Genomic DNA, 15,954 nt, shown 5'->3' on the forward strand with positions numbered 1-15,954 from the left:
CTAACCCCGTGCTGTACCTGCCCTGGGAATGTATGATGGGACAGTGTAGAGGGAACTTTACTCAGTATCTAACCCGTGCTGTACCTGCCCTGGGAATGTTTGATGGGACAGTGTAGAGAGAGCTTTACTCTGTATCTAACCCGTGCTGTACCTGCCCTGGGAATGTTTGATGGGACAGTGTAGAGGGAGCTTTACTCTGTATCTAACCCGTGCTATACCTGTCCTGGGAGTGTTTCCTTGACTTTGTGCCTTTTCTACAGGATGAATTCCCATTACATGCTGGTGTTTGCCTGCCTCTGGGAGCTTGCTCAATCTCATCCCTCAACAGGTAAGCAATGAAGGTGTATGAGTTGCCACTAGTTGCATGCATGTGCAGGCATAGAAACATAGAAACATAGAAAATAGATGCAGGAGTAGGCCATTTGGCCCTTCGAGCCTGCACCGCCATTCAATAAGGTGATGGCTGATCATTCCCTCAGTACCCCTTTCCTGATTTCTCTCCATACCTCTTGATCCCTTTAACCATAAGGGCCATATCTAACTCCCTCTTGAATATATCCAATGAACTGGCATCAACAACTCTCTGCGGCAGGGAATTCCACAGGTTCACAACTCTCCGAGTGAAGAGGTTTCTCCTCATCTCAGTCCTAAATGGCCTATGCCTTATCCTAAGACTATGTCCCCTGGTTCTGGACTTCCCCAACATCGGGAACATTCTTCCCGCATCTAACCTGTCCAGTCCCGTCAGAATCTTATCCGTTTCTATGAGATCCTCTCTCATCCTTCTTAACTCCAGTGAATAGAGGCCCAGTTGATCCAGTCTCTCCTCATGTGACAGTCCAGCCATCCCTGGAATCAGTCTGGTGAACCTTCGCTGCACTCCCTCAATAGCAAGAATGTCCTTCCTCAGATTAGGAGACCAAAACTGTGCACAATTTTCCCGGTGAGGCCTCACTGAGGCCCTGTACAACTGCAGTAAGACCTACCTGCTCCTATACTCAAATCCTCTAGCTATGAAAACCAACATACCATTTGCCTTCTTCACCACTTGCTGTACCTGCATGGCAACTTTCAATGACTGATGTATTATGACACCCAGGTCTCGTTGCACCTCCCCTTTTTCTAATCTGCCGCCATTCAGATAATATTCTGCCTTTGTGTTTTTCCACCAAAGTTGATAACTTCACATTTATCCACATTATATTGCATCTGCCATGCATTTGCCCACTCACCCAACCTGTCCAAGTCACCCTGCAGCCTCTTAGTGTCCTCCTCACAGCTCACACCGCCACCCAGCTTAGTGTTATCAGCAAACATGGAGATATTATGCTCAATTCCCTCATCCAAATCATTAATGTATATTGTAAAGAGCTGGGGTCCCAGCACTGAGCCCTCCGGCACCCCACTAGTCACTGCCTGCCATTCTGAAAAGGATCCGTTCATCCCGACTCTCTGCTTCCTGTCTGCCAACCAGTTCTCTATCCACGTCAGTACATTACCCCCAATACCATGTGCCTTAATTTTGCACACCAATCTCTTGTGTGGGACTTTGTCAAAAGCCTTTTGAAAGTCCAATTACATCACATCCACTGGTTCTCCCTTGTCCATTCTACTAGTTACATCCTCAAAGAATTCTGGAAGATTTGTCGAGCAGGATTTCCCTTTCATAAATCCATGCTGACTTGGTCCTATCCTGTCACTGCTTTCCAATGCGCTGCTATTTCACCCTTAATGATTGATTCCAACATTTTCCCCACTACTGATGTCAGGCTAACCGGTCTATAATTACCCGTTTTCTCTCTCCCTCCTTTTTAAAAAAGTGGTGTTACATTAGCTACCTTCCAGTCCATAGGAACTGATCCAGAGTCGACAGACTGTTGGAAAATGATCACCAATGCATCCACTATTTCTAGGGCGACTTCCTTAAGTACTCTGGGATGCAGACCATCAGGCCCCAGGGATTTATCAGCCTTCAATCCCATCAATTTCACTAACACAATTTCCCACCTAATAAGGATTTCTTCAGTTCCTCCTTCTCACTAGACCCTCGGTCCCCTAGTATTTCCGGAAGGTTATTTGTGTCTTCCTTCGTGAAGACAGAACCAAAATATTTGTTTAACTGGTCCGCCATTTCTTTGTTCCACATTATAATTTCACCTGAATTTGACTGCAAGGGACCTACGTTTGTTTTCACTGATCTTTTTCTCATCACACATCTATGGAAGCTTTTGCAATCAGTTTTTATGTTTCCAGCAAGCTTCCTCTCATACTCTATTTTCCCCCTCCTAATTAAACCCTTTGCTCTCCTCTGCTGTATTATCAAATTCTCCCAGTCCTCAGGTTTGTTGCTTTTTCTGGCCAATTTATATGCCTCTTCCTTGGATTTAACACTATCCTTAATTTCCCTTGTTAGCCACGGTTGAGCCACCTTCCCCGTTTTATTTTTACTCCAGACAGCGATGTATAATTGTTGTAGTTCATACAGGTGATCTTTAAATGTTTGCCATTGCCTATCCACTGCCAACCCTTTAAGTATCACTTCCCAGTCTATTCTAGCCAATTCACGTCTCATACCATCGAAGTTACCTTTCCTTAAGTTCAGGACCCTAGTCTCTGAATTAACTGTGTCGCTCTCCATCTTAATAAAGACTTCTACCATATTATGGTCACTCTTCCCCAAGGGGCCTCGTACAACAAGATTGCTAATTAGTCCCTTCTCATTACACATCACACAGTCTAGGATGGCCAGCCCTCTAGTTGGTTCCTCGACATATTGGTCTAGAAAACCATCCCTAATATACTCCAGGAAATCCTCCTTCACTGTATTGCTACCAGTTTGGTTTGTCCAATTAATATGTAGATTAAAGTCGCCCATGATAACTGCTGTACCTTTATTGCACGCATCCCTCATTTCTTGTTTGATTCTATCCCCAACCTCACTACTACTGTTTGGTGAACTGTGCACAACTCCCACTTGCGTTTTCTGCCTTTTGGTATTCGGTAGCTCCACCCATACCGATTCCACATCATCCAGGCTAATGTCCCTCCTTACTATTGCATTAATTTCCTCTTTAACCAGCAATGCCACCCCACCTCCTTTTCCTCTCCGTCTATCCTTGCTGAATGGTGAATACCCCTGGATGTTGAGATCCCAGCCTTGGTCACCCTGGAGCCATGTCTCCGTGATGCTAATTACATCATATCCATTAACTGCTATCTGCGCAGTTAATTCATCCACCTTATTCCAAATACTCCTCGCATTGAGGCACAGAGCTTCAGGCTTGTCTTTTTAACACCCTTTACCCCTTTAGAATTTTGCTGTAATGTGGCCCTTTTTGCTTTTTGCCTTGGGTTTCTCTGCCCTCTACTTTTACTTTTCTTCTTTCTATCTTTTTCTTCTGCCCCCATTCTATTTCCCTCTGTCTCCCTGCATTGGTTCCCATCCCCCTGCCATATTAGTTTAACTCCTCCCCAACAGCACTAGCAAACACTCCCCCTAGGACATTGGTTCCGGTCCTGCCCAGGTGCAGACCGTCCGGTTTATACTGGTCCCACCTCCCCCAGAACCGGTTCCATTGTCCCAGGAATTTGAATCCCTCCCTTCTGCATCACTCCTCAAGCCACGTATTCATCTGAGTTATCCTGCGATTTCTACTCTGACTAGCATGTGGCACTGGTAGCAATCCTGAGATTACTACTTTTGAGGTCCTACTTTTTAATTTAGCTCCTAGCTCCCTAAATTCATTTTGTAGGACCTCATCCCGTGTTTTACCTATATCGTTGGTACCTTTTAGCACCACGACAACTGGCTGTTCACCCTCCCCCTTCAAAATGCCCTGCACCCGCTCCAGGACATCCTTGACCCTTGCACCAGGGAGGCAACATACCATCCTGGAGTCTTGGTTGCAGCTGCAGAAACGCCTATCTATTCCCCTTACAATCGAATCCCCGATCATTATCGCTCTCCCACTCTTTTTCCGGACTGGCAGGAAACCCTAACCCTACCCCATCCTGGGTCTGTGACTGTCTGTATTGTTCTGTGTGTGTGTGTGTGTGTGTGTGTGTGTGTGATGGGATACTGACCATACAATCATAGACTCACACGTACAACAGGAGACCAGTCGGCCCATCCTGCCTGTGCTGGCTCTGTGACAGAGCGATTGAATTACTCCCAGTCCCCAGCTCGTTCCCCATCAACCTGCAAATGTTTCCTGTTCAAATATTTATCCAGTTCCCTTTTCAAAGTTATTATTGAATCTGCTTCCACCGCTAGTTCAGGCAGTGTGTTCCAGATCACAAACACTCGCTGCGTAAATACATGTTTTCTCATCTGGCCTCTGGTTCTTTTGTCAATCACCTTCAATCCTGACCTTCGGTGAAAGTTGAGTAAAAGTTAACCCTTTCAACACCTTTCATCCTCCTGTTTTCAGGAAATCTGGCTGCGACCATTCGGGCGACCCAGTCCAGTATCGCAAATTATCTGGGATATGCTGGGAATGCAATTGATGGAAATAACAACACCGATTACAGTATGGGATCATGCAGCCGCACAGCAAATGAAGAATCTCCTTGGTGGAGAGTTGATATGTTCTACCGTTACCAAGTAAAACGTGTTCGAATCACCACCAGCAGCGATGGACCCGGCTTGACAGGAGCAGAAATCCGCATCGGAGAAAATATCAACAACAGCCCCCTGTAATATACACCCCCGTAATATACACCCCTGTAATATACACACTTGTAATATACACCCTTGTAATATATACCCCTGTAATGTACATCCCCTATAATGTACACCCCCTGTATTGTACACCCACTGTAATATACACCCCCGTAATATACACCCCTGAAATATACACTTTCTATAATATGCACCCTCTAATACACACCCCCTTTAATATACATCACTGTAATATACACCACTGTAATATACACCTCTGTAATATGCACCCCTGTAATATACACCTCTGTAATATACCCCCCCTGTAATATACACCCCTGTAGTATTCACCCCTGTAATATACACCACTGTAATATACACACCCTGTAATATACATAACCTGTAATATACATACCCTGTAATATGCACCCCTGTAATATACACCCTGTAATATACATACCCTGTAATATACATACCCTGTAATATACTCCCCCCTGTAATATACACCCCTGTAATATTCACCCCTGTAATATACACCCCTGTAATATACACCCCTGTAATATTCACCCCTGTAATATACACCCCTGTAATATACCCCCCCTGTAATATACACACCCTGTAATATACATACCCTGTAATATGCACCCCTGTAATATACATACCCTGTAATATACTTCCCCCTGTAATATACACCCCTGTAATATTCACCCCTGTAATATACACCACTTTAATATACACACCCTGTAATATACATACCCTGTAATATACATACCCTGTAATATGCACCCCTGTAATTTAAACCCTGTAATATACATACCCTGTAATATACACCCTGTAATACACACCCTGTACTATACACCCTGTATTATGCACCCTGTAATATACACCCTTGTAATATACACTCCCTATAATATGCACCCAGTAATATACACACCCTTTAATATACACCCCTGTAATATACACCCCTGGTAATATACACACCCTGTAATAAACACGCTGTAATATACACAACCTGTAATATACATACTCTGTAATATACATAATCTATAATATACACCCCTGTAATATATACATCCTGTAATAGACACACCCTGTTATATACATACCGTGTAATATACACCCCTGTAACATACACCCTGCAATATACACCCCTGTAATATACATCCTGTTATATATATCCCCTGTAATATACACCCCTGTAATATACATCCTGTAATATACAACACCTCTAATATACACCCCGCTAATATACACACCCTGTGAGGCCACACCTGGAGTATTATGTACAGTTTTGGTCTCCTAACTTGAGGAAGGACATTCTTGCTATTGAGGGAGTGCAGCGAAGGTTCACCAGACTGATTCCCGGGATGGCGGGACTGACCTATCAAGAAAGACTGGATCAACTGGGCTTGTATTCACTGGAGTTCAGAAGAATGAGAGGGGACCTCATAGAAACGTTTAAAATTCTGATGGGTTTAGACAGGTTAGATGCAGGAAGAATGTTCCCAATGTTGGGGAAGTCCAGAATCAGGGGTCACAGTCTAAGGATAAGGGGTAAGCCATTTAGGACCGAGATGAGGAGAAACTTCTTCACCCAGAGAGTGGTGAACCTGTGGAATTCTCTACCACAGAAAGTTGTTGAGGCCAATTCACTAAATATATTCAAAAAGGAGTTAGATGTAGTCCTTATTACTAGGGGGATCAAGGGATATGGTGAGAAAGCAGGAATGGGGTACTGAAGTTGCATGTTCAGCCACGAACTCATTGAATGGTGGTGCAGGCTAGAAGGGCCGAATGGCCTACTCCTGCACCTATTTTCTATGTTTCTATGTTTCTTAATATACACCCACTGTAATATACATCCCCTGTAATATACACCCTTGTAATATACACCTCTGTAATATACTCCTCTGTAATATACACCTCTCTAATATACACACCCTGTAATATACACACCCTGTAATATAAACCCTGTAATATACGCCCATGTAATATACACCCCCTGTAATATACACCCCCTTTAATGTACACCTCCTGTAATATACACCACCTGTAATATATATCCTCCTGTAATATACACCCTCTGTAGTATACACCCTCTCTAATATACACACCCTGTAATATACACCTCCTTTAATATACACACCCTGTAATATACAGCCCTGTAATATACACCCCTGTAATATACATCATGTTTAATATAAACCCCATGTAATATATACCCTCTGCAATATACTCCCCTGTAATATACACCACTGTAATATACACCCCTGTAATATACCCCCCAGTAATATACACCCCGTTTAATATACACCTTCTGTAATATATACCCCCTGTAATATACTTCACTGTAATATACACCTTCTGTAATATACAACCTGTAATATACAATCCCTGTAATATACATCAACTGTAATATACACCCCTGCAATATACACCCTGTAATATACACCCTATAATATACATCCCCTGTAATTATATATTCACTGTAATATACACCACCCTGTAATATACAGCCCCTGTAATATACACCCCCTGTAACATGCACCCCCTGTAACATGCACCCCCTGTAATATACATTGCCCGTGTAATATACATAGTGTAATATACGCCCTGTATTGTATATCACCCTGTAATTTACATCTCCCTGTAGTGTGTATATTCTTGTAATATACACATGCTGTAATATACACCCCCTGGAATATGCATTCACCTGTAATATCATCATCATCATAGGCAGTCCCTCGAAGCGAGGATGACTTGCTTCCACGCCAAAAAAGGATGAGTTCACAGGTGTTTCAATGAAGGACCTAATATTCCAGATCCCGAACTACATCCGGAAGGGTGGAAGATGCCTGTGGGTGGATTTTTTTAACGTGTGGTGACCGTTGCACACCAGCCACCACACGGGCTCGACAGAGCGAGGTCTTGGTCCAGTGGCAAGGGTTAACCAGGACGACTGGAGACCTGCTCTGCTGCACGGACCCAGTGCGCTCACATCGCAGTGTGGGCTGGGCCCGTGCTGCCCCTGGGCCCCTGGCCCCGAACTCGCGCCTCTCCTGGGCCCCGATCACGTCGCTCTACAATCTCTCGCCGCTCATTCGCCCCGACCTCGCTGCTCCTGCTGTACCTGCCCACGCTCCAATCAGCGACCTGGACCGTGGTGATGTCACTCTTCGCTGCCGTCGCCCTCCTGCACCAGCTCGCACCGTACCCTGCCGCGGTACACCATCACGCTGCCCATGGCCGGCACTTGCTGCTCCTTTTATGTGGCACCTTGTCAAATGCCTTCGGAAGTCCAAATAAACCACATCCAGTGGTTCCCCTTTATCCACCCTGTTCGTTACATCCTCAAAGAACTCCAGCAAATTTGTCAAACATGACTTTCCCTTCATAAATCCATGCTGACTCTGCCTGATCGAATTATACTTTTCCAAATGTCCTGCTGCTGCTTCTTTAATAATGAACTGCCACATTTTCCCAACCACAGATGTTCTCTCCTGTAATATACATCCCCTCTCATAACCATCTCATGTAATATACACCCTGTGATATACATCACCCTGTAATATATACCCAGTAATATACATCCCTTTGTAATACACCCCCTGTAATATACAACCCCTGTAATCTACATCCTGTAATATATATCCGCTGTAATATATATCCTGTGTAATATACATCACTCCATAACATACTTCACTCTGTAATATACATAATTCTGTAATATACATCCCTCTGTAATATGTATCTCCCTGTAATATACACATGCGCTGTAATATACAGTCCCTGAAATATACATCCCCTGAAATATACATCCCCTGTAATATACACCTCCTGTAATATACACCTCCTGTAATATACAGCAACTGTAATGTACACCCCCTGTAATGTACGCCCCTGTAATATACACACTCCTGTAATATACACCCCGTGTAATATACAGCTACTGTAATATACATCACCTGTAATATCCAGCCACTGTAATATACACCCCCTGTAATATACTCTCCCTGTAATATACACACCTTGTAACATACACCTCCTGTAATATACACCTCCTGTAATATACACCTCCTGTAATATAAACATCCTGTAATATACACACCCTGTAATATACACCTCCTGTAATATACACACCCTGTAATATACTCCCCCTGTAATATACACAACTTGTAACATACACCTCCTGTAATATAGACACCCTGTAATATACACCCCCTGTAATATACAAGTTGCAGATTGCGTTACAGACTCATTTGACGCCCCACTGTAAAGCACAGTGTAGATTTTGTTACAGATTGGATCCACCGATTCCTGTGGACTAAGATTCTCTCCTTATTCTCCTGCAGCTGTGCAAATATCGAATCCCTTCCGGCGGGACAGGCTGCTGAGTTTACCTGTGAGAGGGGCAAGGTACCCGGGCGTTATCTGACCATCATCGTCCCAGACTACAAGACTAACCTGACGCTGTGTGAGGTGGAAGTGTTTGGATTTCATGACCCTCTAGAAGCAGAAGATGGCCATTCCTCGCTGTGAGTATTAAAGATAGAAAGAAAGGCTTGCATTTATATAGCACCTTTCACAACCACCGGACATCTCAAAGCGCTTTACAGCCAATGAAGTACGTTTGGAGTGTAGTCACTGTTGTAATGTTGGAAAACACAGCAACCAAACTCCCACAAACAGCAATGTGATAATGAGCAGATAATCAGTTTTTGTTATGTTGATTGAGGGATAAATATTGGCCAGGACACCGGGGAGAACTCCCCTGCTCTTGTTCGAAATAGTGCCATGGGATTTTTAAGTTTACCTGAGAGGGCAGATGGGGTCTCAGAAAGAGGACACCTCCGACAGTGCAGCACTCCCTCAGCACTGCACTGGAGTGTCGGCTTAGTTTTATGTGCTCAAGTAACTGGAGTGGGATTTAAACTCACAACCTTCTGACTTAGAGGTGAGTTCATTCATACTGAGGCACAGCTGACACTGGTTATCCAGCGTAAGAACATAAGAAATCGGAGAATATAAGAAATAGGAGAAGGAGTGGGCCATTCGGCCCCTCGAGCCTGCTTCGTTGTTCAATAAGATCATGGCTGATCTGATCATGGACTCAGCTCCACTTCCCTGCCCGCTCCCCATAACCCCTTATTCCCTTATCGCTCAAAAATCTGTCAATCTCCGCCTTAAATATATTCAATGACCCAGCCTCCACAGCTCTCTGGGGTAGAGAATTCCACAGATTTATGACCTTATGAGAGAAAAAATTCCTCATCTCATATCTAGATTGTAAATAGATGAAGTCCCAGCACTGATCCCTGCAGCACCCCACTAGTCATTGTTTGCCCACTGGAAAATGACCCAGTAACCTTTTATGTGGCACCTTATCGAATGCCTTCTGTTAATCCAAATACACCACATCCACTGGTTCCCCCTTATCCACCCTGCTCATTACATCCTCAAAGAACTCCAGTAAATTTGTCAAACATGATTTCCCTTTGATAAAACCATGCTGACTCTGCTTGGCTGTATTATGATTTTCCAAATGTCCTGCTACTGCTTCCTTAATAATGGACTCCAGCATTTTCCCAACCACAGATGTTAGGCGAACTGGTCTATAGTTTCCTGTTTTTTGTCTGCCTCCTTTTTTAAATAGGGGCATTACATTTGCGGTTTTCCAGTCTGCTGGGTCCATCCCAGAATCCAGGGAATTTTGGTAGATTACAACCAATGCATCCACTATCCCTGCAGCCACTTCTTTTAAGATCCTGGGATGCAGGCCATCAGGTCCAGCAGAATTATCTGCCTATAGCCCCATTATTTTACCAAGTACTTTTTCTTTAGTGATAGTGATTGTATTAAGTTCCTCCTTCTCTATAGCCCCTTGATTATCCATTATTGGGATGTTTTTAGTGTCTTCTACTGTGAGGTCCCATACAAAATATTTGTTCAAATGTCCGTGTTCCCTCTTATTAATTCCCCAGTCTCACCCTCTGAGGGCCCAATGTTTACTTTAGCTACCCTCTTCCTTATTAGTTACCTGTAGAAGCTCTAACTGTCTGTTTTTATATTTCTTGCTTGTCCATCTTCTCTCTCGTTTTTATTTTTTTAGTCGTCCTTTGCTGATTTCTAAAAATTTCCGAATCCTCTGTCCTCACACTAATCTCGGCAACATTGTATGCCATTGTTTTCAATCTGATACCATCCTTTCCTTCCTTAGTTATCCACGGATGGCTCTTCCTTCTCTTAAAGTCTTTGCTTCCCACTGGGATATCGTTTTGTTGAGAGTTATGAAACTCTCACAGTGCACAGTTGGTTATTAATCCTGAGGCTCTGTCCCAACTCCTGATGACAGCTCACTACTTTCATCTCGGTCCGTTCAATCGCTCAGTGCCTGAGATCCCTCCCAGAGATCAGGGTTCAGGGTTCAAGGCTCAGGGTTCAGGATTCACGGTTTAGGGCTCAGGGTTCAGGGCTCAGTGTTCAGGGTTCAGGGCTCACGGTTTAGGGCTCAGGGCTCAGTGTTCAGGGCTCAGGGTTCAAGGCTCAGGGTTCAGAGTTCAGGGCTCATGGTTCAGAGTTCAGGGCTCAGGATTCACGGTTTAGGGCTCAGGGTTCAGGGCTCAGGGTTCAAGGTTCAGGGCTCAGGGCTCAGGGCTCAGGGGTTTGAGGCCAGAGGGCCGGGAGTTGCCCAGCCCCACCAACTCCCAGGTCCTGTGAGATTACAGCGGTTATTTATCCATTGCCTTTGTATCAGCAGGCCCGGGGGGGAGAGATGGTATCAACACTGAGCTAGTGTGAGAAGGGGGCGACCTAGGAAATGGGGATGGGTTTCTTAGTCCGAATAGGGTTGGAGGTTATAAACGGGTTTGCAGTATACGGTCCTGACACTGATATATTGGGGGTTATCATGTTGAAAGTTGTCCAATATCCTCACACTGTGAATCACATTGACTATATTACTGTATAACAGCCCGTGTCAGCCTAGATTGTACGGTCCTGTGCTGCAGTGGGTCTTGAACCCACAGCCCGCTGAGCCCTGGGTGTGTACACCACTGACTGAGCCAAGCTAACAGTCTTTGTCCGAGCCGGAGCAGTCAAATGTCTGACTGGTATTGGAGCAGGCAGAGGCTGCCAGTGTCAGCACTGACTCACAAATGCCGTTCAACCTGTTTATAGACGGACCGACCCCCAACAATCGAGGCTCACCCTTCCCCCGTTACCCAGGCCCCTGCCCAATGCCGCACTGTCACAGAGCTGCTCAACTCTTTGGGCTGAGATTCCCTGCCATCCCCACCAACTGCTGCATCAATCAGTCGACAAATACCTGGGCCATTCACTCAGCTCCGCCCCCAGTACACTGAGCTCAGAGTGTTCCTGGGGAAAAGATCCCGATAATGGGAATTTCCGATTTACTCGCGTCCTTTGGGCAAGGAAACCTGCCGTCCTTACCCGGTCTGGGCCTACATGTGACTCCAGTCCCACACCAACATGGCTGACTATAACTGCCCCCTGAAGTGGCCCAGCGATTCCCTCAGTTTGTGTCAAACTGCACTGCAACGGTTCAAGGCCCATCGCCCCTTCTCAGGGCAACTTGGGACGGGCAATAAATGCCGGCCTTGTCAGTGACGCCCACATCCCGAGAATGAAAAAATAAAATATTATTCTGACAAGTGCCAAAAACTATAAGGCAGTAATACCTTAATATTAACTGGGGTAGAATTAGTGTGAAAGGTATGCGGGGGGCGGGGGGGGAGGGGGCAGTTTTAGGGAATGAAGCTGGGCAGGTGGAAGGGGTATCAGTAGGAGAGTATTTAGGTGCTAGTGACCATAATTCATCAGATTTAGGGTAGTTATGGAAAAGGACAAGGACAGACCAGGAATAAAATTTCTCAATTCGGAAAAGGCTAACTTTGCTAAGCTGAGAAGTGATTTGGCCATTGTGGACTGGAAACAGTTACTTGAAGGTCAATCAGTGTCAGAACAGTGGGAGGCATTCAAAGGGGGAGATCCGGAGGGCTCAGGCCAAATATGTGCCCTTAAAGGGAAAGTGTTGGACTAATAAATCTCGAGCCCCCTGGATGTCGAGGGATATAAAGGGGAGGATAAAGACAAAAAGGGAAGCTTATGACAGATACCGAGGGCCAAATACTGCTGAAACCCTGGAGTATAGAAAGTGCAGTGGTGAAATTAAAAAGGAAATTAAGAAAGCAAAGAGAGTTCATGAAAAAATATTGGTAATTATATCAAGGAAAACCCAAAGACGTTTTATAAATAGATTAAGAGCAAGAGGATAACTAGAGAAAGAGTAAAACCTATTCGAGACCATGAGCGTAATCTGTGTGTGGAAGCGGAAGACGTGGGTATGATTCTTAATGAATTCTTTGCAGAGGAATGTGAAATATTATATTAAATAAATATAGTGAGAGAGCAAGTATTGAGGGGCTCAGCAGCTTTGAAAGTGAATAAATCTCCAGACCCGGATGAAATGTGTCCCAGGCTGTTAAGCGAAGCAAAAGATGAAACAGCAGAGGCTGTGATCATCGTTTTCCAGTCCTCTCTGGCTACAGGTGTGGTGCTAGGGGACTGGAGGACTGCTAATGTAGTACTGTTGTTTAAATAGAGAGAAAGAGATAGACCAAGTAATTACAGGCCAGTCAGCCTAACCTCGGTGGTGGGAAGATGATTTGAAAAAATTCTGAGGGACAGGATAAATCTTCATTTAGAAAGACACAGATTAATCAAGGACAGTCAGCGTGGATTTGTTAAGGGAAGGTCGTGTCTGACTAACTTGATTGAATTTTTCGAGGAGGTAACCAGGAGGGTCGATGAGGGCAGTGCATACGATGTAGTGTAAATGGATTTTAGCAAAGCTTTTGATAAGGTCCCACATGGCAGACTGGGTCACGAAAGTAAAAGCCCATGGGATCCAGGGCAAAGTGGCAAGTTGGATCCAAAATTGTCTCAGAGGCAGGAAGCAAAGGGTTGTGGTTGATGGGTGTTTTTGTGACTGGAAGGATGTATCCAGTGGGGTTCCACAGGGCCCAGTACTGGGTCCCTTGTTTTTTGTGGTATATATCAATGACTTGGACTTGACTGTTGGGGGTATGATTAAGAAGTTTGCAGATGACACTAAAATGGGCTGTGTGGTTGATAATGAAGAAGAAAGCTGCGGACTGCAGGAAGATATCAATGAACTGGTCAGGTGGGCAGAACAGTGGCAAATGGAATTCAATCCGGAGAAGTGTGGGGTAATGCATTTGGGGAGGGCCAACAAGGCAAGGGAATACACATTAAATGGTAGGACACTGAGAAGTGTAGAGGAACAGAGGGACCTTGGAGTGCAGGTCCACAGATCCCTGAAGGTAGCAGGCCAGGTAGATAAGGTGGTTACGAAGGCATACGGAATACTTGCCTTTATTAGCCGAGGCATAGAATATAAGAGCGAGGAGGTTATGCTTAAACTGTATAAAACACTGGTTAGGCCACAGCTGGAGTACTGCGTGCAGTTCTGGTCACATTACAGGAAAGATGGGATTGCACTGGAGAGGGTACAGAGGAGATTTACGAGGATGTTGCCTGGACTGGAGAATTTTAGCCATGAGGACAGATTAGATAGGCTGGGGTTGTTTTCCTTGGAACAGAGCAGGCTGAGGGGAAACCTGATTGAGGTGTATAAAATTATGAGGGGCCTGGATAGAGTGGATCGGAAGGACCTATTCCCCTCAGCAGAGGGGTCAATAACCAGGGGGCATAGATTTAAACTAATTGTGGGGAGGATTAGAGGGAATTTGAGGGGAAATGGCTTCACCCAGAGGGTGGTGGGGTTCTGGAACTCACGGCCTGAAAGGGTGGTAGAGGCAGAAACCCTCACCACATTTAAACAGTACCTGGATGTGCACCTGAAGTGCCGTAACCTGCAGGGCTACGGACCGAGAGCTGGAAAGTGGGATTAGGCTGGGTAGTTCTTTGTCTCTGGCACGGACACGATGGGCCGAATGGCCTCCTTCCGTGCTGTAAATTTCTGTGATTGTTTCCTGACACGGTGATTTTTTTTTTTCCAGAATTTCGGATTGATCCAAACTGAAACCGCTGCTTGTTGGGGAATATCCACTTTGTGCTTCCAGCTTCTGCAACCAATCCCCATTATTGCCAGCTTCTGATCCTGGGCACAGCTCCGGACAAACCTGCTTTCAGCAATGATTTTACACAACGAGGCTCCCTTTAAGGGTTTGTGCAACACATCCGAGAACAAACAGTAGATGGACTATCAGTAAAACATCGTTGGTGGAGAAATCACGGGCACGGGGGCAGTGGTCAGTGAAAGGGAACCAGTGAGTGGGGAAAGTGTCTGTACAACACTGTGCCCAGGACATCGGGTATAGACTGATGGCATCAGTCCCAGGCCCATCCCACTGACTGCCCCACTCCTTTCATCCAATTCCTGCTCCAATGTAACATCTGCTGTTCTGAGCCGAGCCAGGATTAATCCTGGAGTCCGTGCAGTTTATCCTCATCACTGCCTGTCTGATAGGCCCCCTGCACTGACTCTCCATTCACTGTCTGCATTGGAGAGTTGCTGTTCTGTGAGGCTGTGTGTGTGACCTGTAACCTTTCTGCCGTTTCTGCCTGAATAAAGCAATAAAAGAGCTGACTGCTGATCCTTGTTGCTGTGTCCATTCTGTTCACTGAAACTGGTCCCCACCGAACGCTCAGAAACTCCTTCAACACAGTGTCCCTCTCCTGGAGGCAATATTGTTCACCTTTTCACATTCACATTTCCCCAATGTCCACACAGACCCTCCCCCTGGCTCCGCCCCTGCACCCAGGCCCCGCCCCTCCCCTCCCGCCCCTCCGCCCGGACTTCCCCCCTCCATCCGGGCTCCAACCTCCGCCCGGGCTCCGCCCCTCCACCTGGGCTCTGCCCCTCCACCCGGGCCTCGCCCCTCCACCCGGGCTCCGCCCCTCCACCCGGGCTCAGCCCCTCCCCTCCCGGCCCTTCCCTGCGCTCCCTCTAAATTGTCAGACTGCTTGTCCGACATCCAGTTCTGGATAAGGAGAAATTTTCTCCAACTGAATATTGGGAAGACTGAAGCCATTGTTTTCGGTCCCTGCCACAAACTGCGTTCCCTCGACACTGACTCCATCCCTCGCCCCAACTCCTGTCTGAGGCTGACCCAGAATGTTCGCAACCTTGGTGTTATGTTTGACTCTGAAATGAGCTTCCGATCACATATCTGCAGCATAACTAACACCGCCTATTTCCCCCTCTGTAACATCGCCCGTCTCCACCCTTG

The 15,954-nt window shown here is 45.7% G+C and overlaps 1 protein-coding gene across 1 annotated transcript; it reads left to right on the forward strand.

Annotated features, from left to right (window-relative positions):
- Positions 1–260: 260 nt before the first annotated feature.
- On the forward strand, positions 261–15,316 carry LOC139264788 (fucolectin-5-like). The gene is made up of 4 exons (XM_070881927.1): positions 261–328; positions 4,431–4,695; positions 9,013–9,195; positions 14,722–15,316. Exons 1-4 carry the CDS (start codon positions 262–264, stop codon positions 14,732–14,734), a joined length of 528 nt encoding a protein of 175 aa, XP_070738028.1. The 5' UTR covers position 261; the 3' UTR covers positions 14,735–15,316.
- The last annotated feature ends 638 nt before the right edge of the window (positions 15,317–15,954 follow it).

Source organism: Pristiophorus japonicus, chromosome 5 (assembly GCF_044704955.1).
Source record: "Pristiophorus japonicus isolate sPriJap1 chromosome 5, sPriJap1.hap1, whole genome shotgun sequence".
Classification (NCBI taxonomy): Eukaryota; Metazoa; Chordata; class Chondrichthyes; family Pristiophoridae; genus Pristiophorus; species Pristiophorus japonicus.

Excerpts from the sequence above, each read along its gene's own strand:
- LOC139264788 (XM_070881927.1), top strand. The coding sequence starts at position 262 with ATGAATTCCCATTACATGCTGGTGTTTGCCTGCCTCTGGGAGCTTGCT. Across the intron at positions 329-4,430 it reads TCAATCTCATCCCTCAACAG|GAAATCTGGCTGCGACCATT; the intron begins GTAAGCAATGAA and ends TCCTGTTTTCAG. Across the intron at positions 4,696-9,012 it reads AATATCAACAACAGCCCCCT|CTGTGCAAATATCGAATCCC; the intron begins GTAATATACACC and ends ATTCTCCTGCAG.